The sequence below is a fragment of the Mustelus asterias genome, chromosome 18 (genome assembly GCF_964213995.1).
Source record: "Mustelus asterias chromosome 18, sMusAst1.hap1.1, whole genome shotgun sequence".
NCBI classification, from domain to species: Eukaryota; Metazoa; Chordata; class Chondrichthyes; order Carcharhiniformes; family Triakidae; genus Mustelus; species Mustelus asterias.
Window position 1 is genome coordinate 33,380,908 of NC_135818.1, and position 27,258 is coordinate 33,408,165.

A 27,258-nucleotide genomic window follows, 5' to 3' on the forward strand; every position below is an offset into this window, starting at 1 on the left:
AATCAAATCATACCTTTGCAACTTGTGGCCTTCCAAAACAAGCTGCATAGTGCAAAGATGAGGATCTTTGACCCCTATTAACATCTGCACCCCTCTCACAAAGAAATTCCACCTGAAAAAGATAAGCCATTCTGGTGTCAGGCTTTCCTGCTCAATTTTTAATATGTGTCGAGATTTTTTTCAATACCGAATTAGGTACTTCAAAATATTAGGTTCTTCAAAGTGTTATCGAGTTAATTATTTTTCCATTCACACCATATTTATGAGAATAAAGCACAGACTTTAAGACATGTTCTAAAGTTGCTAGGTTTTCTTACCATTTCCTGAGTTCCAAAAGCCGAGGCCCAATTCAGGAGAGTTTGGCCAACATCATCCATAAAATTCACTTCAAATGCTATACAAGAAGTCATAAACAGGAATTAGTTTGGGGAAAGGCGCATTTTGCATGAACAACATTTGTATTATTAACATTGACCTACCTCCGGTATCAATGGCATCTATCAATGCATCAGTGTCTTTACTACGGATGCAATCAATAAGCTGCCGATGAGAGCGTTCGCCAGAACTATCTAACCTCCGAAGGCCAGGTATCCTGCCTGTGGAGCCAGCACTGGACTTTGGCAAAGCTTTCCTTCCTTCAAAAAGTAATACCAGAAGCAGATCCACCAATCGCATAGTGTCAAGCACACATCTTTCATCACCTTGAAGTGCACTTTCTATCGAGTCAGGTAGTGCTGATCTTAATAAATCCTAGGAGGAAAGCATTTATTAACATTATAGTGACAAACAACAAATCTTAGGACAGGATGCAAATAATTCCAACCTCATCAAGTACTGTGGTATACAAGTACTGATAAGTGCTTCATTTTAATTTGAGCTCTAAAAGAGAGATCGGATTTTAGATCCGTGACTTGATTATTTCTGATGAAAAGTTGGCGATCTGAAATGTTTACTGTTTCTTTCGAGAGATGCTGTCTGACCTGTGAAGTATTTCCAGCATCTTCTGTCTTTATGTTTCATAAGATTTTTGATTTCAGATTCAAATGCAGCACTGAAATCCTGTGCTTGAATTCTTACTTCAGGAAAGTTATGAATAAATCCAATTATAAACTGAACATTAATCATATCTGGAGGACAATCCAATTAATCCAGAGTTCCAAGATCCTCCAATGAATATCATACTTTAATAGAAAAGATAAACTCTAATCAGGAATCATGGAAGTACTGTCTATTTTATCATTTATAACATTTTGGCAACACTTGAACATGCCCCATCAAGATGCACAACAGTAATAAATTTAACGTTTTTGTATGCATTTTTTCAAGACAGTAATGTATTTAACATCTTTCTATAGTTTGTTACAAAAATATGCACGAGTAGGAAAGTTGAAAAAAGGTTGAATCCTTACATGTGTCACAACAGGAGAGCCTCTGCAGAGTGTGGATAGCAGACTAACTATTGTTGATACTTGGTTACTCAGTTTAGAATCGGCTGCGTTGGGAGTTGCTCCTGTGGAAGTACGGCCTGGTTTACAAGCAGATGAAGATGCTCCTGCCACTAAACCTCCTGCTGCTGCCATGCGAGAAAGCAGCTCTTCTGTCAATCCATGTTTTGCTAAGGGAGCTGGATCAACTCCACGACGAGTGAACCTGTCTGCTAAGGAAGCAAAACAACGCAAAGCTCCATCTGACACCTGAAAGTAAGAAAAGGCCAATCTACTATTTGGATTATATTTTGCCACTCAGAACTGAAAATCAAGATTTGAAGTTTTGAGAAGTTAGTGTTTGTAAAATTATTTTAAAATTCTAAAATGATAAGAGTTGTAAAATTTCATGGTCCGTTAAAATGGTAGTTTTTTTTTTGCTATGCTTAGAGAGTTAAAAGGGATGCAGGTGCAATTCAGTACACCGAGAGCACAGAGTGAAACATTGTATCGCGAGGCTCGGCAGTGGTGCTGCCAAGAAAACAGGTTGTTTTTGAATTTTAACAAGATTAAACTAGGCACTTGAATAACAGCAGCCTATCAGATTTGAATTTGATGTTTTGATAACCTATAAACCAATCCATCGTAGGGATTTTAGTATGTCATCAGGGTTATAAGAACCAGACAGCAACTGCCTCAGCCATGTACTGCCTCTATGGGCCAGCCTTTGCCACAGTTCACAGCTTGAGAGAGACAGCCAGCAACTGTCTCTAACAGTGTTACGGCCACATTTATGTCTTAAAAGAAAGTCTCATCTCAATCGCAAAGGTACCAACAGAAGATGGTGAAGACAGAAGTCAGCAAAGTAAATAGAAGATTCCAGAAGATATAATTTTCTGGTTATAATTTGAGAGTGACTAGAAATTCTGGGTTTTTTTTTTAAATACGTGGGAATTGTGTATAGTTAAAGAGCATTCCATTAGAATAGTGTTTTATTCCGTTTGTTAATAGTTTAGTTAACCTGTTTACTGTTACATAAATCAAGTGTTACTTGTTGCTTTTTCAAAGGGTCTCAGGTAGTTATTTTGATTTAACCAAGAAAAGTTGAAGCGCAGATATTACGACTGTGCACACTTAACAGATAATGGAGGTACTTCTGAATGGTTGCGTGTTAGTTCTCAGAGAGGAGATCAACCTCCCCTTTGTAACAGTAGTCAAAAATATATAATTAAAACTTCCCTCTGCCCTCAAGTAACTGAAAATGTATTTAAAACCAACTAAAAATTTAAGATAAATATATTTGAGGGGGTCAAGTAACGTTAATTAATCCCTCTGTTTTGTAACACTGTACAATCAAAACATTTGAATTTCAACTGTTGCTTCAGCAAAGTTTACACCCTTCCTAACTTGAAAGGAGCCTGGTAAAGACATATCATACTGTTTCCCTTTGGAAAGATCTGCTCATAAGTCACTCCTTCATTTTGTTAAATAGTGTCTCTTCATAATTTCCAATCTGGAAATGCCAATCAACAAAACTGAGCCAAGCAGCCTGTATAAATTACGCAGCATTTTGGGGCAATATATTTGGAAGCAAAGCAGCAAGAAGAGCATATTCCTATACTGCCGACCTTCCAGTCAGTGCAGCCCAACATCTATGCATCTGCGGTATTACTTGTTGTGCCCAAGTTGCGTCTCAGTGCCCAGATTCAGAACTGTTCCTTACAGGCCCGCTGTTCCTTACAGGCCCGCTATTAAAAAGGCTGCAATTCAAATTTTGCATTAAATGCAAACAAAACTCGAATTTCAAAGGAGCCCTGACTCAGCGTCTCAATTGTATTAACTCGCTATCATTCATTGGAGAACAAAGAAGTGAAGCTGAGAACAACACAGAATCAATTAGGGGTACAGAATGGACAGGATGAAAATGGCAAACAGATATTAACTCCAGAAAATTAAACATCAGTTGGGCTAATAATCAACCAGAAACTAACTTCTTCAATTTTGAGTGCCTATAGTCCATCAAGTGAAGTAGTAAAAATATTTTAATGCTGTTCCAGCAAAACATAATCTTCAATATGTAAATACAGACTGATGTGATTTGAGCAGCACAAGTGCTGTCCAGAAATCTGCCAACACTGGCCACTAGACATGTACATTGACATTCGAGGTGAGAAAGGTCCCTGTGAACTGAAATGCCTCTAGATTAATCAGAAATTATTAACCATGGGACACAGTCAAATAGCCAATGCTAGAAATTGTGCTGATGTAAACGTGAAGTGACTCAGTTGATGATACCCCTCAGTGAAATAGAATTAAACATTCACTACGTAGGAACAACCAACTTAACTGTTGTCTAGGAAAAGCAATTTTTGAAGAGATGGTGGTGGGGGGAGGAGGGAGAAAGAAAGAATAAGAAAACCTGTAATGCTGGTTAAAGGTATCTGTATAAAAATAAATGGCACCAAGACATTGCTCTACTTACTTGGGGATCTTCGTGTTTCAATAAACTAGACAAAGACTCCACACAAGTCTCAAGTGATGAATCTTGAGGCTCCATTTTTCCACAAAGCCTGGAAACTACAGCCATTGCAGAATGTAAAGTGTCTTTATGTACAAGGTGACCACTATCCCGTATAAAAGTTAACACACAATTTAAGCCTCCAGCTTCAAATACTGCTCCTGATTCTCGAGTACAGATGAGTTCAAGGACCTATAAAATCAAATCGCAATCATGGTCAATGGTATGAATATTAGTTAGTATAAAAATGAGAAGGTCAGAGTAAAAAACAATTTTGTCATAATAATAGTTAAAAGCAAATTTCTAAATTTTTGAAGAAAAGTAATTCAAAGATAAGCAGCTTTTAGCAGAGACAAAATAGCAGTGACAAGGAGAACAATAGAAAGGTTTAGATCAATTCGTGTCTGGAAGGGAAATTCAGATCCCCAGTTGAGATACGCTGACCAATCCCGAGGTAACATTCAAAATACAAAGTTTGCATTTCTTTTAAATATTGAGTGATTTGATATGAGCAAGGAGCATTTTCTGAACTATTAAATGTCAAAAAGAACAATAACTTTGGTCTCAAATTCTAGAACTGTGGTCCACTTGTGGCTGTCAATGCCAATATATTATTAAAATCACGAAACTTTTTTTTTCCTGAAGTAACTAACCATATTTGAGTAGCATCAGAGTTGTGATGAGGTCAGTACGTGAGGCTCTCCAAAGATCAGGAAGTCTCTTAACTGATTGCCTGAAAATACATTTTGTTCAAGCCATGTGCTGTTCACTAGGTTTCAAACAGTGTATTACTAAAAACTGACCAGAATACAATGCAATATGCTATCAAATAAATGAGACTGAGTGCAAACATACATTCAAACTAGGTCTATAAGAGAACATGTAAAAGAAATCGTATATATTTACTGAGCTCTAATAGTAAGAGTATGAATGTATTTGAAATATACTGTACAAAATAATGAAAGACTAAGCTTGCTTAGGTTATCTATATTAGGACATTGGAGATACAGTAACTGATTGCAACCTGGGTTGAGTTAACAAACAAGGCCAGAGTTGAAATTATTTTCCCAACCCACCATTTTTAGCTAACATTTTTTTTCTCTTTCTTTATGAAGAGTCTCCCAAGGGAGAGTGAAAAGAGCATGTCATCAGACTAGTCAAAGCTGCTTTTCATAGACTCATAGATGTTTGCAACAGAGGAGGCCATTTGGCCCAGCGTGTCTACACCAGTCAAAGATCAGACTGCACAAATCCCATTTTCCAGTGCCTGTGGCAACACAAGTGAATATCGAAATAATTCTTAAATGTTATGAAAGTTTCCGACTCAACCATCCTTTCAGGCAGTGAGTTCAAGATTTCCACTACCCTCCGGGTGAAAATATTTCTCCTCAACTCCCCTCTTAGCTTTCCACCTCTCTTAAATCTATGGCCCTTGGTTATTAACCCCTCTATGAATGGAGAAAGTGCCTTCCTATCTACCTTATGCCCCTCAATCTTATACATCCCTATCAGGTCCTCTCTCAACCTTTGCTGCTTCAAGGAAGATAGTCCCAGCCTATCTAATCTTTCCTAATAGCTCAGACCCACCAGTCAGACAGCACCTCCTCTGCACGCTCTCCAATGCAATCACACCCTCCTTATAATGTGGTAACAGAAGTGCGCGCAGTACTCCAATGATGGCCTAAACAGCGTTTTATACAGTGCCACTATGACCTTCCTGCTCCTGTGCGCTGTGCCTCAGCTAATAAAGGCAAGTATCCCATATGTCTTATTAATTGCCTCATCTACCTGCCCTGCCACCTTCAGAAGTTGGGAAGATGCTAGAGTCCATTATTAAAGAGGAAATAACAGAGCACCTGAATAAGAATGGTTCGATCAAGCAGACGCAGCATGGATTCATGAAGGGAAAGTCGTGTTTGACGAATCTACTGGACTTTTATGAAGATGTCACTAGTGCGGTTGACGGAGGGGAACCGGTGGATGTGGTGTTTTTAGATTTCCAGAAGGCGTTCGATAAGGTGCCTCACAAAAGGTTGCTGCAGAAGATTGGGGTACACGGAGTTAGGGGTAAGGTGTTGGCGTGGATTGAGGATTGGCTATCTAACAGGATAAGTTTAACAACACCAGGTTAAAGTCCAACAGGTTTATTTGGTAGCAAAAGCCACACAAGCTTTCGGAGCTCTAAGCCCCTTCTTCAGCTGAGTGGGAATTCTGTTCACAAACAGAGCTTATAAAGACACAGACTCAATTTACATGAATAATGGTTGGAATGCGAATACTTACAACTAATCAAGTCTTTAAGAAACGAAGCAATGTGAGTGGAGAGAGCATCAAGACAGGCTATCTTGATGTCTTAGCCTGTCTTGATGCTCTCTCCACTCACATTGTTTCGTTTCTTAAAGACTTTATTAGTTGTAAGTATTCGCATTCCAACCATTATTCATGTAAATTGAGTCTGTGTCTTTATAAACTCTGTTTGTGAACAGAATTCCCACTCACCTGAAGAAGGGGCTTAGAGCTCCGAAAGCTTGTGTGGCTTTTGCTACCAAATAAACCTGTTGGACTTTAACCTGGTGTTGTTAAACTTCTTACTGTGTTTACCCCAGTCCAACGCCGGCATCTCCACATCATATCTAACAGGAAGCAGAGAGTTGGGATAAATGGGTGCTTTTCTGGTTGGCAGTTGGTGACCAGTGGCGTGCCGCAGGGATCGGTGCTGGGGCCTCAATTGTTTACCATTTACATAGATGACCTGGAGGAGGGGACTGAATCTAGGGTATTCAGGTTTGCTGATGACACGAAGGTGAGTGGGAAAGCGAATTGCGTGGAGGACGCGGAAAGTCTGCAGAGAGATTTGGATAGGCTGAGCTAGTGGGCGAGGATCTGGCAGATGGAATATAACGTTAGCAAATGTGAGGTTATCCACTTTGGAAGAAATAATAGTAAATTGGAATATTATTTAAATGGAGAAAAATTACATCGTGTGACTGTGCAGAGGGACCTGGGGGTCCTTGTGCACGAATCGCAAAAACTCAGTCTGCAGGTGCAGCAGGTGATCAAGAAGGCGAATGGAATGTTGGCCTTTATCGCGAGGGGGATAGAATATAAAGGCAGGGAGGTCTTGCTGCAACTGTACAAGGCACTGGTGAGGCCGCAACTGGAGTACTGTGTGCAGTTTTGGTCCCCTTATTTGCGAAAGGATATATTGGCCTTGGAGGGAGTGCAGAGAAGGTTCACCAGGTTGATACCGGAGATGACGGGTGTAGCTTATGAGGAGAGATTAAACATATTGGGTCTGTACTCGTTGGAGTTTAGTAGGATGAGGGGTGATCTTATAGAGACATAAAAGATAATGAAGGGGCTGGATAGGGTAGAGGTGGAGAGATTCTTTCCACTTAGAAGGGAAACCAGAACTAGAGGGCACAGCCTCAAAATAAGGGGGGGCCGGTTCAGAACAGAGTGGAGGGGGAACTTCTTCTCTCGGAGGGTAGTGAATCTCTGGAATTCTCTGCCCATTGAAGTGGTGGAGGCTTCCTCGTTGAATATGTTTAAATCACGGGTAGATAGTTTTCTGATCGATAAGGGAATTAGGGGATATGGGGAGCAGGCGGGTAAGTGGAACTGATTCGCTTCAGATCAGCCATGATCTTGTTGAATGGCGGGGCAGGCTCGAAGGGCCAGATGGCCTACTCCTGCTCCTCATAGAAGAATATCATAGAAACCCTACAGTACAGAAAGAGGCCATTCGGCCCATCGAGTCTGCACCGACCACAATCCCACCCAGGCACTACCCCCATATCCCTACATATTTTACCCACTAATCCACACATCCCAGGACACTAAGGGCAATTTTAGCATGGCCAATCAACCTAACCCGCACATCTTTGGACTGTGGGAGGAAACCGGAGCACCCGGAGGAAACCCACGCAGACACGAGAAGAATGTGCAAACTCCACACAGACAGTGACCCAAGCCGGGAATCGAACCCAGGTCCCTGGAGCTGTGAAGCAGCAGTGCTAACCACTGTGCTACCGTGCCGCTCCTATTTCTTATGTTCTTATGTTCAGGGATCTAAGGATATACAAAGAACAAAGAAAATTACAGCACAGGAACAGGCCCTTCAGCCCTCCAAGCCTGCACCGACCATGCTGCCTGACTTAACTAAAACCCCCTACCCTTCCGGGGACCATATCCCTCAATTCCCATCCTATTCATGTACTTGTCAAGACGCCCCTTAAAAGTCACTACCGTATCCGCTTCCACTACCTCCCCCGGCAACAGTTCCAGGCACCCACTACTCACTGTGTAAAAGATATGCCTCATACATCTCCTTTGAACCATGCCCCTCGCACCGTAAACCTATGCCCCCTAGTAATTGACTCTTCCACCCTGGGAAAAAGCTTCTGACTATCCACTCTGTCCATGCCCCTCATAATCTTGTAGACTTCTATCAGGTCTCCCCTCAACCTCCGTCGCTCCAATGAGAACAAACCAAGTTTCTCCAACCTCTCCTCATAGCTAATGTCCTCCATACCAGGCAACATCCTCGTAAATCTTCTGTACCCTCTCCAAAGCCTCCACATCCTTCTGGTAGCATGGCAACCAGAATTGAACACTAGATTCCAAGTGCGGCCTAACTAAGGTTCTATAAACCTGCAACATGACTTGCTAATTTTTAAACTCAATACACCGCCCGATGAAGGCAAGCATGCCATATGCCTCTTGACTACCTTCTCCACCTGTATTGCCACTTTCAGTGACCTGTGTACCTGTACACCCAGATCCCTTTGCCTATCAATACTCTCAAGGATTCTGCCATTTACTGTATATTTCCTACCTGTATTAGACCTTCCAAAATGCATTACCTCACATTTGTCCGGATTAATCTCCATCTGCCATCTCTCCGCCCGAGTCTCCAACTGATCTATATCCTGATAGTCCTCATTGCTATCCGCAAATCCACCAACCTTTGTGTCGTCCGCAAACTTACTAATCAATCCAGTTACATTTTCCTCCAAATCATTTATTTATATTACAAACAGCAAAGGTCCCAGCACTGATCCCCGAGGAACACCTTTTGTCACAGCCCTCCATTCAAAAATGCACGCTTCCACTGCTACTCTCTATCTTCTTTGACCGAGCCAGTTCTGTATCCACCTTGCTAGTTCACTCTGATCCCATGTGACTTCACCTTCTGCACCAGTCTGCCATGAGGGACCTTGTCAAAGGCCTTACTGAAGTCCATGCAGACAACATCCACTGTCCTACCCTCATCAATCATCTTCGTCACTTCCTCGAAAAACTTGATCAAGTTCGTGAGACACGGCCTCCCCTTCACAAAACCATGTTGCCTCGTGCTAATACGTCCACTTATTTCCAAGTGGGAATAAATCCTGTCTCGAAGAACCTTCTCCAATAATACCTGGATAATAATACAATAATACTCCAATGACACTTCAGGGTCCCTTTGATCTTCAGTACTTTCCAGAGTCCTACGATTCATAGTGCACCCCAAGAGCATTACCTCACACTTTTCAGGTTTTAAATTCAATTTGCCACTGTTCTGCCCACCTGATCAGTCAATTGACACTCTTCTGCAGTTATTGGCTATCCTCCTCAATATTTTCTGCCCTACCAATTTTCATGTCATCCACGAACTTCCCCCACATTTAAGTCCAAATCATTAATATATACCACAAATAGCAAGGGGCCCAGCACCAAGCCCTGCAGAACCCCACTGGAAACAGACTTGCGGTCACAGAAAGATTCGTCTACCATCACCCTCTGCTTCCTGCCTCTCAGCCAATTTTCATATAACTTCTGGGAAATATCCCTTCCTGATAAGGCAAAATGGGTAAGGACCAGTTTTTGCTGCAAAATTTTAGACTACAAAGATGTTTGGTGCCAACTACTATTTGGCAGTTATATTTTATCAATTAATTGTTCAAAACTAATGATGTGGCCCTATTTTTAAGCAAGAATCTGCCCAAGAAATTTATCAGGGAAATTTTAGTTAGAATAATTCAAATGAGTTAGCAAACATGGTAAATCTCATTTTACTTCCGATTTCCATTAGATAAAGTCTTGTGTTGTAAGTTCAGGTTTCTAAAGTGCTTCCTAATTGGCTCCATCAATACCATGTCGTTACCATGAGCAAATCAGAAAAGATGACCCACAATAAACAAGACTGTCATTAAAATTTCATAGCAAAACTGAAGTAACTTGAAATATTTAAAAACTCAAACTTTTAATTAATTAACTAACTTGAGTTAAATTCAAGTCTGACCTAAAAATATCTCCTAAATTTAATTGGCCAGCAAGCCTAGTTAGAGAAGTCACCTGCTAAGAGCTGTACAATTCTAACTGTTAGGGTCATCAGTATGGAGGATGATTGTCCTGGAGAATGGAAGTCTTCCCACATCAATATCAAGCAATTCCAGATCAGGGAAAGCACGGTCACATGTAGAATAAAATTCCTAATGTATAACATTTTGCAATTCCCAAAGAGCCAGCTGGTAGCCTCTCTCCAATTTGTATCAACTTAGAGGAAGCTTTGTGACATGGCTAGTAGAAAACTAGATGGAGACTGCCCAAACGGATCTCAAATGTGACCTTGAAAGTCATTAGACCGAGGAAACTTGCCCCCATCTGTTTGTGCAAGATCTGACTCCAGGTTCCAGAAGTGAAAAGTCAGTTCCCACTATTTTTTAAAAGCGAGATCCACCAGTTGGAAGATTTTTAAAAACTGAATCAATTACAGAAAGATGTTCATTACCTTCACACACTGTTCAGCTAGATCTCTACTGGTCCTATTATTGAGCTCAACTACAACCAATCGGTTACAAAGTGCTTTTATGGCTCCATCAACTCCAACGATCCTTCGTGTACATTCAGCTGATACATCCAAGTAATATGTTATGGCACGTGCCGTCACTTCCAACACATTGTCAGGAGCACTTTCATCCAGAAAGATTTTGCATAGAGCTGGTAGAAAGGTACGAGGAGGGCACCTACAAAAGCAAAAACACTTTAGAAAAAAGGGCTACATCTGCAGACAAGCAATGCCGCCAAACATAATCATTTTTTTTTGCTTTTTAATTAAAGGGAGAATGAGATCAACCTCAGCATAAATCATTAATCAGTAACAAACAAGCTACTTCAAACACCTCTTACTCTTCGAAGAAAGGAGAAAAGTCATCAGTGGGCTGTTGGAACTCACTCCAATATCCTATACAAAGCAAGGCTTTACTGGACATTTTTGAAGTCACTGAGAATGATAATCTATTTCAACTCACAACCCAAAAACACAGACACAAGGCAAATTTCATCCGAAGCATCAACTTTCCATTCTGTCCTTTTAGTTAATGAATAGATTTAACAAGATTTTTTTTTGGAGTGGAAACTGTCCAAAGAAAACAAAATGGCACAGCATTCAGGAAACTATATCCAATGGCACAACTACTCTTCCATTTATGATGCCTGTGAAATAAAATATTAGAAGCAGATGCTGAAAATCAGAACTAAAAACAAAAAAAGTTAGAAATACTTAACAGGTCCAGCAGCATCTGTGGAGAGAAACAGTCAGTGTTTCAGGTTTGTGACAGGATGTAGCGGAGACACTTGATTGCTTTAAATTGATAGCGAGGAGGTTTGGATCGGCCGTAAAAGTTAGAATGTCATCAGGATTAGATGACATGCATCGGAGAGAGCTGAGGGAGGCAAGCATGGAAATTGCAGAGGCACTAGCCTTAATTTTCCAATCCACCTTAGATACAGGGGCGAAGTCAGAGGACAGGGAAATTACAAATGTTACATCCTCATCGAAGGAAGGGTATCATGATAAGCCCAGCAACTGCAGCCCAGTCAATTTAACCTCATTGCTTTTAGAAAAGGATGATTTGGGACAAAGCACGAATTTGAACAAATGCGGGTTAATTACGGAAAGTCAGCACACAATTGTTAAAATTGTGTTTAACTAACATGCATGTTTTTTTTAAAAATGTGATAACAGTGAGAGTAGTTGAGGGTCATGTCTTTATGTGGTGTACACGAAGGAGAGCAAGTGCAGCATAAAAGACGCGAGACCAAAGTTAGAGCTGATGGCATACAAAACTGACTGTGTGACAGGAAAGAGTTGAGGTGGAATTTTCAAACTGGAGGGAAGTTTATAGCAGGGTTCCCAAGGGTTCAGTGTTTGGGCCCTTGCTGTTCTTGATTTATCTTAATGACCTAGACATTGGCGTATAGGGCACAATTTTAAAATTTCAGAATGACATGAAACTTATGAATTGTGAGGAGGTAGTGTTAAACATCAAAAGGACATAGGTTAGTCGAATGGGCAGTCAAGTGGCTGGTAAAATTTAATGTGTGAAATGATTCATTTTGGTAGGAAGGATGGGGAAAGGCAACATAAAATAAAGGGTGCAATTCTAAGGTTGGGGGAGTGGGGGTGGGGGGGGAAAGTGCCACAAATTATTTCAGCTGACAAGGTGGATTAATGAACAGTTAAACTGAATACAGGATCTTGGACTTCAAAAATAGAAGCATAAGAGTAAGGAGCAAGAAGTTATGATAAACCTATAAAACACTGATTCAGCTTCAGGTAGACTGCACATGAGTCAGAGGGTGCACAGCTCTGAAAGAAGAAATTTTCCCTCATCTCAATCTTTTTTGGCCTGTCTCTTATTCTGAGACTGTTTCGAGACTCAGTTCCATCTAATTTTGTGTCATTTATGAACTTGGGAATATTACATTTAATCCCCACATCCAAATCATGATATAGATCGTGTAGAGTTGGGGCCTAAGCACTGATCCTTGTAGAGCTCCACAAGTTACAACCCACCAATTTGAAAATAACCAATTTATTTCTTCTCTGTTAACCAGTTCCCAATCCATGCCAGTATATTACCCCCAATTACAGGTGCTCTAATTTTATTTATTAGCCTCTTGTGTAAGACCTTATCAATAGCTTTCTGAAAATCTAACTATTCAACATCCACTGGTTGGATATTCAAAAAGCTCCAACTGATTTGTTAAAAGTCCCTTTCCTAAATCCACAGTGACTCTGACCAATCTTACCATCATTTTCGAAGTGTCCTGTTATCACTTTCTTTACAATGGACACTAGCTTTCCTCCTACTACTGATGTCAGGCTAACAGGTTATGTCCTCCCCTGTTTTCTTTCTCCCTCCTTGCTTAACTAGGGGGGTTACATTTTTTACCTTCCAAACTGCAGGAGCCACTTTAGAGTCTACAGAATTTTGAAAGATGATTGTTTGAAGTTTATTAATTAGTGTCACAAGTAGGCTTAAATTAACACTGCAATTAAGTTCCTATGAAAATCCCCTAGTTGCCAAAATCCGGCGCTTGTTCGGGTACACAAAGGGAGAATTTATCATGGCCAATACACCGAGCCAGCACGTCTTTCGGACTGTGGGAGGAAACCGGAGCACCTGGAGGAAATCCACACAGACATGGGGAGAAAGTGCAAACTCCACACAGAGTGACTCAAGCCGGGAATCGAACCCAGGTCCCTGGAGCTGTGAGGCAGCAATGCTAACCACTGTGCCACCGTGCCACCCCAGGGAAGTAGCAAGTAGGGGGTTTGGGGAGGGGAGCAGCAAGTGGGATGGTTGGGAGGAGCTAGAGACAGAAGAGAAGTGGTAAGCAGGAGGGTCAGGGTGTGGCCACCCCAAAATGGCACTAATTGGGTCATGCGATGTTACAGTGGCCCAGTGTGAAACAACACTTAAGTGGAAATTCCATAACTAAATGTGCATATTGGTCCCATTTCAGCCCCAATGCTAAATCGGAACAAATGAGGCAATTTAAAATGGAGCTTACTGTACACATGCTCGTGGCAGACTTTTTAAAAGCAGAATTTGAGCTTAAACATGGTGCTGAACACAAAAAGTGATTAAGCAGGCAAGAAATTGTACACCTCAGATGGAAAACAAAAATTATTTTTCTTTTCAGCGCATTACACTTAATTATCAAAGTTCACTTTGTTGAGGGTATAGATATACAGACAAGTTCAATTGGCTAAAGATTGGAAATGCAAACCATGAAGGTCAAGCCGATGCGGAGTTGATCTCAACTGGGGGGTAGGTCTGAGCACCCGGGTGCATGACTTTGCTTTAAGTGCAAATGGCAATATTTAGCTTCAATGTCCAAGAGCCACTGTCACGAAATTAACCAACAGACAATAACCACTTGGCAAACACAGGTGAACACCTATCCTGTGGAACCAAACAGTTGGAAGATACCATCTTCAATAAAAGGGGAACACACTGGAGGAGAATAGTAGAAGAAATCAAAACAGCTCCTCCATCTTGTCATGACAAGTCCGCCCATCTTTAGAATCGCCAGGTTGTATCGTGCACAGCAAGCTACAATACACAACACCAGTTCACTGCAGCCAGATCTGTAAAGGCATCAGAAGTGCATTTTGAAAATCCCTGTGTTCCACCAATGTCCAGTTTGCAGCATGTGCCTTGTTGTATCTTCTCTAAGCAAGAGTCCAAGGCCGACCTTTACGGGTAACCCTCATCCCCTGCATCCTGAGGGGCCCATTGAAGATTTCCTCCAACCCACCCCTCCCTTCCTGCGCGCCCGCCACCCTCGACCTGCTCTCACCTCTCTCCCCCGCCACCCTTGTGCCCCCACCAAGCAACAACATCTCAACCATACAACACTATGAAGTAATGCACAAAAATAAATTTATAAACTGGGTCTAACTTGAATCGAATTTTAAATTCACACTGATACGTATACTGAAGTTGTGTTAACTTAAAACAGTAAAGAGACATTTAACCTGTGAATTGTAATTATTTTCTCAAGTGTTTTCAGTTTGAACATTAGAAAGGTCACCAAGTACCAAGTTTGAACCTTGTCTGTCACGTTTGACAAATAATTGTCAAAACACCCTCTTGTGACTGACAGGAGGTTTAAAATAAGACCTGGTCTTCTTGCCATTTGATGAAGGTGACCTTTACATTGAAAATCAGTCCAAGCATATTGGTGACAAACAACAGGTCAAATCATGTTTGACTAATTTGCTAGAGTTATTCGAAGATGTAAGAACCAGAGGACAATGGGATCCTGTAGATGTAGTATATCTGGACTTCCAGAAGGCATTTGATAAGGTGCCACACAAAAGATTAATTCACAAGGTTAGATTACATGGGATTAGGGGTAAGTTATTAGCTTGGATAGGTGACTGGCTGATGGACAGAAGACAAAGTCAGGATTCATGTGTTTTTCTGGATGGCCAAAAGTAACTAGTGGGGTGCCACAGGGTTCGGTCCTTGGGTTCCAGCTACTTATAATCTTCATTAATGACTTGGATAGAAGGCTCAACAGCCAAATTTGCAGATGACACAAAAATAGGCAGGACAGTAAGTTGCAAGGAGGAAATAAGAGCCCTAAAACATGGATATAGATGGGTTAGGAGACCGGGCAAAAAGGTGGCAGATGGAGTTTAACATGGATAAATGTGAGGTCAACCATTTTGGTCAGAAAAAATGGGAAGGCGACTTATTACCTAAATAGGGAGAGACTTCTGTGTGCTCCAATGCAGAGGGATCTGGGTGTCTTCATTCATGAGTCACAGAAAACTAGAATGCAGGTACAACAGATGATAAAGAATGCAAATGGAATGTTGGTATTTATAGCTAAGGGAATAGAATATAAAAGATAAGGAAGTGCTGTTGCAACTATACAAGGCATTGATGAGATCGCACCTGGAGTATTGTGCACAGTTTTGGTCCCCTCATTTGAAGAAAGATGTAGTGACATTGGAGGCAGTTCAGGAGATTGGTTCCAGAGGTGAGGGGTTTGTCGTATGAAGAGAGATTGAATAGTTTAGGCCTGTACTCTCTGGAATTTAGAAGAATGAGGGGAGATCAAATTGAGGTATATAAGATGATAAAAAGTATGGATGAAGTAGACATGAAGCAGATGCTTCCTCTTGTCAGGCATTCTAGGACGAGAGGTCATAGTCTTGTGATAAGGGATAGCAAATTTAAAACAGAGTTGAGGAGAAACTACTTCTCCCAAAGGGTTGTGAATCTGTGGAATTCACTACTCCAAAGTGCTGTGGATGCTGGGACAGTGAGTAAATTTGAGGAGTTAGACAGATTTTTAATTGGCAATGGGTTGAAGGGTTATGGGGAGCGGGCAGGAAAATGGGGATGAGGAGCATATCATCCATGATTGAATGATAGAGCAGACTCGATGGGCCGAATGGCCCAATTCTGCTCCTACATCTCATGAACTTATAAACAGCACTGGCACTCCATTTGCTGCAGCTTTATGTTTAATGAATTGAATCCAGCCTGCAGCAGAACATTGCAATAGGCCTAGAAGTATATAATGCGGTGGCTCCACCATTACACAATTCTATAATCTTAAATGCTCCAACAAAATAAATTAGTTCAGGGCGTTTGCCTTTCCCAACAAGTAGGGAATATTACAAAGTCAAGGAAAAAATATTAGACCAAATATCAGTCCGCTCAGGCAAATGTAAACAATCCCATGGCTATTTCCTGATTTTATTTTGCTGCAAGGATTTACACTCCTCTGGACTCATTTTACATTTGCTTATTTATCTCATCACCTCCTTGTCTTGTATCATCATAACTTTTGTCATCTAATCATTCATGTCCTCCACTATCACTGAAGCTTAAAATCGGTTTCATTCCTAGCATCTTGCAGCTCCGATTAAAGGTCATTGGCCTAAAACTGTTTCATTCTCATGCTGCTTGACCTATGTTGTATAAATTCCTACATCTGTAGAACTATAAAAGAGTTGACGACAGAGAAAGAGGCCATTCAACCCATCATGTCTGCACCAGCTGAAAAAAAACAGCCACCCATTCTAATCGCACATTTCTGCACTTAGTCTGTAGCCTTGCAGGTTACAGCACTTCAGGTGTAGATCCAGGTAACCGTTAAATGAATTGAGGGTTTCTGCTTCAACCAACAATCCAGGCAATGAACTCCAGACACCTATCAGCCTCTGGGTGAAAAGATCTTTCCGAATATCCCCTCTAATCCTATCAATCAGGTTAAATATATGCCCCTTGGTAATTGGTCCCTCTGCTGGGGAATGAGGCCTTCCCTATCTACTCTAACTGGGCCCCTCTTAATTTTGTACACCTCAATTAGGTCACCCCTCAGCCTCCTCTGTTCTAAGAAAAACAATACTAACCTACCTAATCTTTTCTCATAACAACAATTTTCAAGTTCTGTGCAAGTTCTAAGTATTATTTGAACTTAAGTTCTACTTGTGTTAATTTCAGACTTCAACTATTTAGGTAACAGGAGAGAGTTTGGTGAACTAACTCAGTGTTACGATGGCCACAGGGGATCATCAATAGATCTCCCCACAGGCCTCGGAGAACACAAGCTCCCCTTTTAGGCTCACCCAATTGTGAGAGAGCAGTGGATGGATTTAAAATCAGCTGGTTCCACTCAGGCTGGCAGTTGAAAGACCCGGGGGTTAACCTGCACTCTACAGCCACTGAACAGCATTTCGAACACACTGTAAATAAACAGTGATTGGTATCTGAAGATGGACCTCGGTAAGATTATTACATTGGCGAGGTTTTTTTCTTCCCTCCAGATCATACTTACAACGGGACAGCCTTCAGACTCCTAGGGAGCATATTCCAGAAGGTTGCAGATGCCAGACAGCAGACAATTGCAAATGCTGCAGGAGACCATAACTGAGGCTAAGATATTGGGACAGTCAAAACACGTGTTATTTCAAAAAAAGGCTACGGCCAGTACCGGACTGTACCTTGCAGATAGGCCCACAGCCAGGAACAGGGACAATGCAATTAAATTGCATCTCCATGACAAAGGGTGCCCCCATACTGGTGGCGTTGTTAATGATCATTCATTAAAAATAGAAGTGGATATGGGGGCTGCAGTCTCTGTTATTGGGGAGCAGACTAAGAATCACCTTTGGGCTGGTATTCAGTCCCTGAACTTAAAAAAATACATAGGCCAGGCTGGCCACCGACACAGGGGAATCGTTGCAGAAAGGGCACTATAGCAACCCTAGTAACTTGCAGGCAGCAGTCAGCTCGACTTCCACTCATCATTGTATGGGTACAAGGCCTTACGGGGAGAGATCAGACATCAGACCGAACTGGCTGGATATCTTCTGGCTGGGAGCGGGGGGATTGTACAAAATTAATAAGTACCACAAAGTCTTCCAAGAAGGGCTTGGTAAAATAAGGGAAGTCAAAGCTAAGATCTACGTCAACCCCGATGCTACACCCAAGTATTTGAGCGAGACCAGTTCCATACTCCCCATTGGAAAAAGTTGAGTTGATTGTGGCCTGGTAGGATCTGGGCACAAGTGCATATAGACTTTACTGGACCTTTTTGGGGCTCCATGTTCTTAATTGTGGTCAACGCACACTCCAAATGGTTGGAGACACATCACATAGGTGCCATCACTTCCCATGCTACCATTAAGAAACTACGAAGTCCTGGTGTTTGACAATGGAACTACCTTTACGAGTACTGAGTTCCAGGACTTCATATTTTCCAACAGAATCAAACATTAGAACAGCACCCAATCACCCGTCATCGAATGATTTGGCTGAATGAGCAGTGCAAACTTTTAAGCTTGGCATGAAGAAGCAATCTGCAGTGTCCAGAGAGACCAAACTGGCATATTTATTCAACCATTGGACCACCCCTCACACAACAGGAATCGTCCCATGGGGCGGCACGGTAGCACAGTGGTTAGCACTGCTGCTTCACAGCTCCAGGGTCCTGGGTTCGATTCCCGGCTCGGGTCACTGTCTGTGTGGAGTTTGCACATTCTCCTCGTGTCTGCGTGGGTTTCCTCCGGGTGCTCCGGTTTCCTCCCACAGTCCAAAGATGTGCGGGTTAGGTTGATTGGCCAGGTTAAATAAAAAAATTGCCCCTTAGAGTCCTGAGATGCGTAGGTTAGTGGGATTAGCGGGTAAAATATGTAGGGGTAGGGCCTGGGTGGGTGCAGACTCGATGGGCCGAATGGCCTCCTTCTGCACTGTAGGGTTTCTATGATTTCTATGAATTGCTAAATCTCCACTTGATAATTCTCAGAAGTGAACACTGACTGTATTAACTCAATTGAGAAGTTCCCATTGCCTTGTGTCGCTTTAAGTTTGGGATAACGGTAAATATGTGGCAGAACTCCTGTGTGAACCCAGGCACTGCTCCTCAGTTTCCTCAGCAAGCTGGCCCATCCAATTCCAACATCTTCAGCTTGCATTTCCAATTTGTGTTTATTTTTTTTGCAATGGGCTTTTAAAAAAAGATCGCAACAAGAATTGAAAAGTTTCTTTCTCGGAGTTTGGCTTGAAATAGAAGGGGTGGAAAGGGAGATCCTGTTAACCTGAGAACACTCCAACTGGGAAAACGACCAGGTCCCTTTTGCTAAAGGTCATTGTGGGACTGAGCAATGATCATTATTACACCAGCATACATGGGAAGTGACAATAACCAAGCCAGCCTGAGACATAGGCTGAAGTTTCTTTGGCAGTGGAGAACGAGAATAGTTATTTGATTGACATTTTTTCTTTAGGATTGCATGCAGATCTTTTGGTAGCACCAGGGCAGGAGACAAGATACCGACCAGCACTACCAGTGAAGAGCGTAACTATTTTTCCAAAAACACACACACTTTTGTGTGTTTTTCACTCCGAGTTGCGTCACTTCCATGCACTTGGATCAGTTTAACCATTTGGAAGTTGGGGATGAATCTGGGTTATTCTGTTGCTTTCATTCGCTGTACCTGCCAATCAGTCCCCCGCAGGGTGTCCGAGGCTGGGCTCCCAGGCCAAGTCTGGCAGCTGCGTTCTCGCCAATCCCTGCTTACCTGCCCGTCGTCACCAGTACTGCACAACTGAAACATTTCAGCAGCAGGCTGCAGGCAAGCTTCTCATTAGTGTGCTGTGGCACAGCAGTTAGGAACCACTGTTCTAAGGTGTCAATTACTTGCGAGACCCTACCTCTCAAAGTTTGTTTCTGTTACTTCTTGCTAAGATAAAAGAATGTTTTGATACCTCCCTTGCCCGTTTGTTCAGGATGGGAAATATGCTGTGGTGCCCTCATGATCGATATCTTGAGCTTATCATCTCAAAACCTCATTTAATCGATATTAAATCAGAGTCCCATCATTGACTCGATATTTTGGCCAGGTTGTTCAAAGATAGCGGTTGCTTCTTGTTGTTACTTGGTCACTTTTTTAAACAAAGGATAGAGTGGTAAAGTTGCTTAAAACTAATAAAGAAAGTTTACAAAGTACTAATTTAAATATATCGTGTTATGTATGGAATAGCTTTTATCTCTGCTTTCACTTAAGACAGCATGCAATGTCTCAAAAGATGGATTCATTAGATGTCTAATTGATCTAAAGAAGGTGGTTATCAATGTGCTTTTGCTGAGCCAAATACTTTGCTACAGTATGTTTTTGTTGTTTGATCAGTGCTTGTTATATGTCAATTAAACTTACAGGATAGTTTTGCGGTATATATACATTTAACTAACAGATATTAAAAATAGGAGTTACAAGAGCAAATAGCAGAATTGAATTCTACATTTACAAAATCAAAGAAAGCGACATAATGTGAAATAAAGTAACTGCCCTTAAACATGACAAGTTAAACTACACTAATTTAGTGCACAAGGCTGAACGTAACTGGATTGATTAGTAAGTTTGCGGATGACACAAGGGTTGGTGGATTTGCTGATAGCGATGAGGACCATCAGAGGATACAGCAGGATATAGATCAGTTGGAGACTTGGGCGGAGAGATGGCAGATGGAGTTTAATCCAGACAAATGTGAGGTAATGCATTTTGGAAGGTCTAATACAGATAGGAAATATACAGTAAATGGCAGAAGGGATCTGGGTGTACAGGTACACAGGTCACTGAAAGTGGCAATGCAGGTGGAGAATGTAGTCAAAAAGGCATACGGCATGCTTGCCTTCATTGGCCGGGGCACTGAGTTTAAAAATTGGCAAGTCATGTTGCAGCTTGATAGAACCTTAGTTAGGCCGCACTTGGAATATAGTGTTCAATTCTGGTCGCCACACTACCAGAAGGATGTGGAGGCTTTGGAGAGGGTACAGAAAAGATTTAACAGGATGTTGCCTGGGTATGTTGAACAGAGGGATCTGGGAATACAGGTACAGAATTCCCTAAAAGTGACGTCACAGGTGGATAGGGTCGTAAAGAGTGCCTTTGGTACATTGGCCTTTATAAATCAGAGTATCGAGTATAAAAGTTGGAGTGTTATGGTAAGGTTATATAAGGCATTGGTGAGGCCGAATTTGGAGTATTGTATACAGTTTTGGTCACCAAGTTACAGGAAGGATGTAAATAAGATTGAAAGAGTGCAGAGAAGGTTCACAAGGATGTTGCCGGGACTTGAGAAGCTGAGTTACAGAGAGAGATTGAATAGGTTGGGACTTTATTCCCTGGAGCGTAGAAGATTGAGGGGAGATTTGATAGAGGTGTATAAGATTTTGATGGGTACAGATGGAGTGAATGCAAGCAGGCTTTTTCCGCTGAGGCTAGGGGAGAAAAAAACCAGAGGGCATGGGTTAAGGGTGAAAGGAGAAAAGTTTAAAGGGAATATTAGGGGGGCTTCTTCACGCAGAGAGTGGTGGGAGTGTGGAATGAGCTGCCGGATAAAGTGGTAATGCGGGGTCACTTTTAACATTTAAGAAAAACTTGGACGGGTTCATGGATGAGAGGGGTGTGGAGGGATATGGTCCAAGTGCAGGTCAGTGGGACTAGGCATAAAATGGTTCGGCACAGACAAGAAGGGCCAAAAGGCCTGTTTCTGAGCTGTAATTTTCTATGGTTCTATGGAGGGCATTAGCTATGAGGAGAGGTTGGAGAAATTTGGTTTGTTCTCACTGGAGCGACGGAGGTTGAGGGGAGACCTGAAAGAAGTCTACAAGATTATGAGAGGCATGGACAGAGTGGATAGTCAGAAACTTTTTGCCCAGGGTGGAAGAGTCAATTGCTTGGCGGCATAGGTTTAAGGTGCGAGGAGCAAGGTTTAAAGATGTACGAGGCAGATGTTTTACACAGAGAGTAGTGGGTGCCTGGAACTCGTTGCCGGGGGAGGTTGTGGAAGCGGATACGGTAGTAACTTTTAAGGGGCGTCTTGACAAGTACATGAATAGGATGGGAATAGAGGGATATGGTCCCCAGAAGGGTAGGGGGTTTTAGTTAAGTCAGGCAGTATGGTCGGTGCAGGCTTGGAGGGGCGAAGGGCCTGGTCCTATGCTGTAATTTTCTTTGTTTTCATACTTGTTTTCTTTGCTCAATAGGGCTTTGAATTTAGAGAATGGAGCTGATATTTTAATTGCGATGGAGGTGGATGGTTCTGTACAAGTAATTGTTCAACCTTAACGTCTCACATCAGTAGCTTCAAGGGCTATATATTCTTTGTCCCTTGTCACCCTTAGGGCGGCACGGTGGTACAGCGGTTAGCACTGCTGCCTCACAGCGCCATGGACCTGGGTTCAATTCCGGCTTTGGGTCACTGTCTGTGTGGAGTTTGCACATTCTCCCTGTGTCTGCATGGGTTCCCTCCGGGTTCTCCAGTTTCCTCCCAGTCCAAAGGTGTGGGGGTTAGGTGGATTGGCCATGGTAAATTGACCTTAGTGTCAGGGGGATTAGCAGGGTAAATGTGTGGGGTTACGGGAATAGGACCTGGGTGGGATTGTGGTCAATGTAGACTCGATGGGCCAAATGGCCTGCTTCTGTACTGTAGGGATTCCATAATTCTATGAAGTTATGTGATGAGCTTGATTCCCAGAATTCAGCAAAAAATCATATTGGGTTGACAAACTTCAATTGTGTGTCAACTAAACTAAAACCAATCATTAGACATTAAATTTCCCTACACCTGGCAACAGTATTATAAATTTACTCTGTACTTTCTCCAGAGCAACTATGTCCTTCCTGTAATGTGGTGACTATTACCATACACAAATCTCCAGCTGTGGCCGAACCAGCATTTTATGCAGTTCCACATGGTGGCACAGTGGCTAGCACTGCTGCCTCACAGCACCAGAGACCCAGGTTCAATTCCAGCCTTGGGTGACTGACTGTGTGGAGTTTGCACATTCTCCCCGTGTCCTCGTGGGTTTCTTCCGGGTGCTCCTGTTTTCCCCAGAGTCCATAGATGTGCAGGTTACGGACATTGGTCATGCTAAATTGCCCTTTAGTGTCCCAAGATGTGTAGGTTAGTGGATTAGTGGCGTAAACGTGTAGCGTTATGGGAATAGAATGGGAAGAGAGTAGAGCCATCTGTGGAGAGAGTGTAGAGCCAACATTGAGTCGAGATGGCCCTTCGTGAGAGCTGAGTGGGGTTGGTCCTGGGCAAGATGTTCTGTTGGAGGGTTGGTGTGGACTCAATGGGCTGAATGGTCTCCTTTTGTAGGGATTCCATATCCCTGCTTTTGTATTCTACACCGCATGCAACAAAGGAATGCATTCCACGTACTTTCTTTATCACCCTATATACCCATCCTGCCACCTTCAGGGACATGCACTCCCAAGATGTCTCACTTCCTCTACTCTCAATATTCTCTTATTTATCGAGTATTCTCTTGCTTTGGGAGGGCAGACAAAATACATAACTTCACACTTATACGGATTGAATTCCATTTGCCAATTTTCCCTCCACTCAACCAAACCATTGATATCATTCTGGCATCCACAGCTATCCTCTTCACCATCAACTATATGGCACATTTGTGCATCATCTGCAAATTTCCCAATTATACCTCTCACATTCAAGTCCAAATCATTTACACCACAAACATGAAAGGCTCCAACAATGAACCTTGTGAAATGCCACTGGAAACTGCTTTCCATTCACAAAAACATCCATTGACCTTAGTTTCCTCCCACAGTCCAAAGATGTGTGGGTTAGGTTGATTGGCCATGCTAAAAAATTGCTCCTTAGTGTCCTGGGATGCGTAGATTCGAGGGATTAGTGGGTAAAATATGTAGGGATATGGAGGTAGGACCTGGATGGGATTGTGGTTGGTGCAGACTCGATGGGCCGAATAGCCTCTTTCTGTACTGTAGGGTTTCTATGATTTCTATGAAAACCATGCTGACTATCTCCGATTAATCCATGCCTTTCCAAGTAATTTTATCCTCAATAAGCTGCCCACCACCAAAATCAGAATGACCAACCTATAAGTATTTGGTTTATCCCTCTCACCCTTTTTAAACAATGGTAGACCTCCAATCCTCTAGTTCGTTGCCTATATCTAGTGAGGAACGGAAAATGATCTTCGGGGCATCTGTTATTCCCTTTTGACTTCCTTAAAGAGCCACCCGATTTATCCATCTTCAAGGATGTCAGTCTCTCCAGTACTACCTGTTATTGTGTGTGTTGCACTCCTCCTCATTAACTAAAATGCCTGCATCATCCCTCTCCTTTGTGAAGACAGAGACAAAGTATTTAGTAAGAACCTTGCCCACATCTTCTGCATCAACACAAATTACTTTGTACACCTCTGGTAGGCCATTCTTTCCTTAATTATCCTCTTGCTCTGAATGTACTGATAAAACATCTTTGGGTTTTCTTTGTTTTTACCTGCCAATATTTTTTTCATATCCTTGCTCCGCTTTCCTGATTTCATTTTTTACTTCACCCATGGATTTTCTACACTCCTTTGGAGTCATGCAGCACAGAAAAGGTCCTTCAGCCCAGAGTTTGATTTGATTTATTGTCACATGTATTAACATACAGTGAAAAGTACTGTTTCTTGCACGCCATACAGACAAAACATAGCCTTCATAGGAGAAGAAACAAGAGAGTGCAGAATGTAGTCATAGAATCATAGAAACCCTACAGTGCCAGGAAGAGGCCATTTGGCCCATCGAGTCTGCACTGACCACAATGCCACCCAGGCCCTACCCCCATATCCCTACATATTTACCCGCTAATCCCTCTAACCCACGCATCTCAGGACACTAAGGGGCAATTTTAGCATGGCCAATCAACCTAACCTGCACATCTTTGGACTGTGGGAGGAAACCGGAGCACCCGGAGGAAACCCACACAGGCACGAGGAGAATGTGCAAACTCCACACAGACAGTGACCTAAGCCGGGAATCGAACCCAGGTCCCTGGAGCTGTGAAGCAGCAGTGCTAACCACTGTGCTACCATGCTGCCCTGCTGCAGGAAAGGATGTTACAGTCATGAAAGTAGTGTTACAGTCATAGCTAGGGTGTAGAGAAAAATCAACTTAATGCAATGTAAGTCCATTCAAAAGTCTGACAGCAGCAGGGAAGAAGCTGTTCTTGAGTCGGTTGGTAAGTGACCTCAGACTTCTGTATCTTTTTCCCGAAGGAAGAAGGTGGAAGAGAGAATGTCCAGGGTGCGTGGGGTCCTTAATTATGCTGGCTGCTTTGCCGAGGTAGCAGGAAGCGTAGACAGAGTCAAAGGATGGGAGGCTGGTTTGCCTGATGGATCGGGCTACATTGACGACCTTTTGTAGTTTCTTGTGATCTTGAGCATAGCAGGAGCCATACCAAGCTGTGATACAAGCATAAAGAATGCTTTCTATGAGAGTCATAGCTGACATGCCAAATTTCCTTAGTCTTCTAAGAAAGTAGAGGCATTGGTGGGCTTTCTTAACTATAGTGTCGGTATGGGGGGGGACCAGGACAGGTTGTTGGTGATCTGGACACCTAAAAATTTGAAGCTCTCGACCCTTTCTAATTCGTCCCCATTGATGTAGACAGGGGCATGTTCTCCTTCATTTTGTTGACATTGAGGGACAGATTATTGTTGCTGCACCAGTTCACCAGATTCTCTATCTCATTCCTGTACTCTGTCTCGTCATTGTTTGAGAGCCGGCCCACTATGGCACCAACAATAACTACCCGTATAGATGCGCTAACCCCATTTTTCTGCACTTGCCCCATATCCTTGAACGTTATGATATTTCAAGTGCTCATCCAAATATTTTTTTTAAAGGTTGTAAGATTTCTGACCTCCACCACCTTCCCAGGCATTGCATTCCAGGTTCCCACCACCCTCCAAATGAAAAGTTTTTTTCTCAAATCCCCTCTGAATCTTCTGTCCTTTAACCTAAAAGAATGCCCCCTCATGATTGATCCCTCAACCAAGAGGAACAGCTGCTCCCTACTCACCTTGTCCATACTCCTCAATCTTAGCCTCCTCAGCCTTCTCTGCTCGAAAGAAAACGATCCAAGCCTATCGAGTCTCTCAAAGTTCAAATGCTTCATCACAGGCAACATCCTGGTGAACCTCCTCTGTAGCCCCTCTAGTGCAATCATATCCTTCCGATAGTGAGGTGACCAGAACTGCACAACATTTTAGGCCAACATTTTTTTGTGGCTGTCATAAGCTTTCTTTTCCTGCTTTATCTTACCCTGTATGCTCCCGGATAATCAGGGAATTCTCGATTTGGTAGTACCATCCTTTTTCTACGTGGGGATACATCTACACTGTGCCCACAGATTCTCACTTTTGAATGTTTCCCACTGGTCAGTCACTGATTTTCCTTCAAGTTGCTGTAAGCTGTCCACTTTCACCAGATAACACCTCTCAGCTTCATAAAATAAATCTTTCCCCAATTTAGAACTTTTACTCCTGTTCTATCACTATTCTTTTCCATAATTATGCTAAATCTAAGCCACATTATGGTCAATATATCCAAAACAGTCAGCCACTGCTACTTGCATCTGTCCAGTTTTAATTCCTAAGATCTAGAATTTATCTCCCCCTCATTGTGCCAGTTCTGTACTGGCTAAAAAATGCAGTTTAATAATTCTGTGTCCTTCATACTAGAAATCATAGAAACCCTACAGTGCAGAAGGAGGCCATTCGGCCCATCGAGTCTGCACCGACCACAATCCCACCCAGGCCCTACCCCCACATATTTACCCACTAATCCCTCTAACCTACACATCCCAGGACTCTAAGAGGCAATTTTTAACCTGGCCAATCAACCTAACCCGCACATCTTTGGACTGTGGGAGGAAACCGGAGCACCCGGAGGAAACCCATGCAGACACGAGGAGAATGTGCAAACTCCACACAGACAGTGACCCGAGCTGGGAATCGAACCCGGGACCCTGGAGCTGTGAAGCAGCAGTGCTAACCACTGTGCTACCGTGCCGCCTGTTCATATCCCAGTTGATATTCAGGTACTTGAAGTCTCCAACTATTACTGCCCTGTTGTTTTTGCTCTTCTGTCTCCACCTCACTATTTGGGGGTCTACAGTACACTGCCCCTTTTTT

At 42.5% G+C, this 27,258-nt stretch overlaps 1 protein-coding gene across 10 annotated transcripts in view; it reads right to left on the reverse strand.

Moving 5' to 3' along the window:
• hectd1 (HECT domain containing 1) overlaps positions 1-27,258 on the reverse strand; it is a 133,302-nt gene that overhangs the window by 98,538 nt on the left and 7,506 nt on the right. For all 10 annotated transcript variants that reach the window (XM_078233680.1, XM_078233675.1, XM_078233678.1 and 7 more), the window contains exons 3-8: positions 10,718-10,952; positions 3,907-4,134; positions 1,410-1,694; positions 480-750; positions 318-394; positions 14-112 (exon numbers count right to left, since the gene is read on the reverse strand). In XM_078233680.1, the coding sequence (XP_078089806.1) occupies positions 14-112; positions 318-394; positions 480-750; positions 1,410-1,694; positions 3,907-4,134; positions 10,718-10,952 (1,195 nt within the window). The remainder of the gene's footprint in view (positions 1-13; positions 113-317; positions 395-479; positions 751-1,409; positions 1,695-3,906; positions 4,135-10,717; positions 10,953-27,258) is intronic.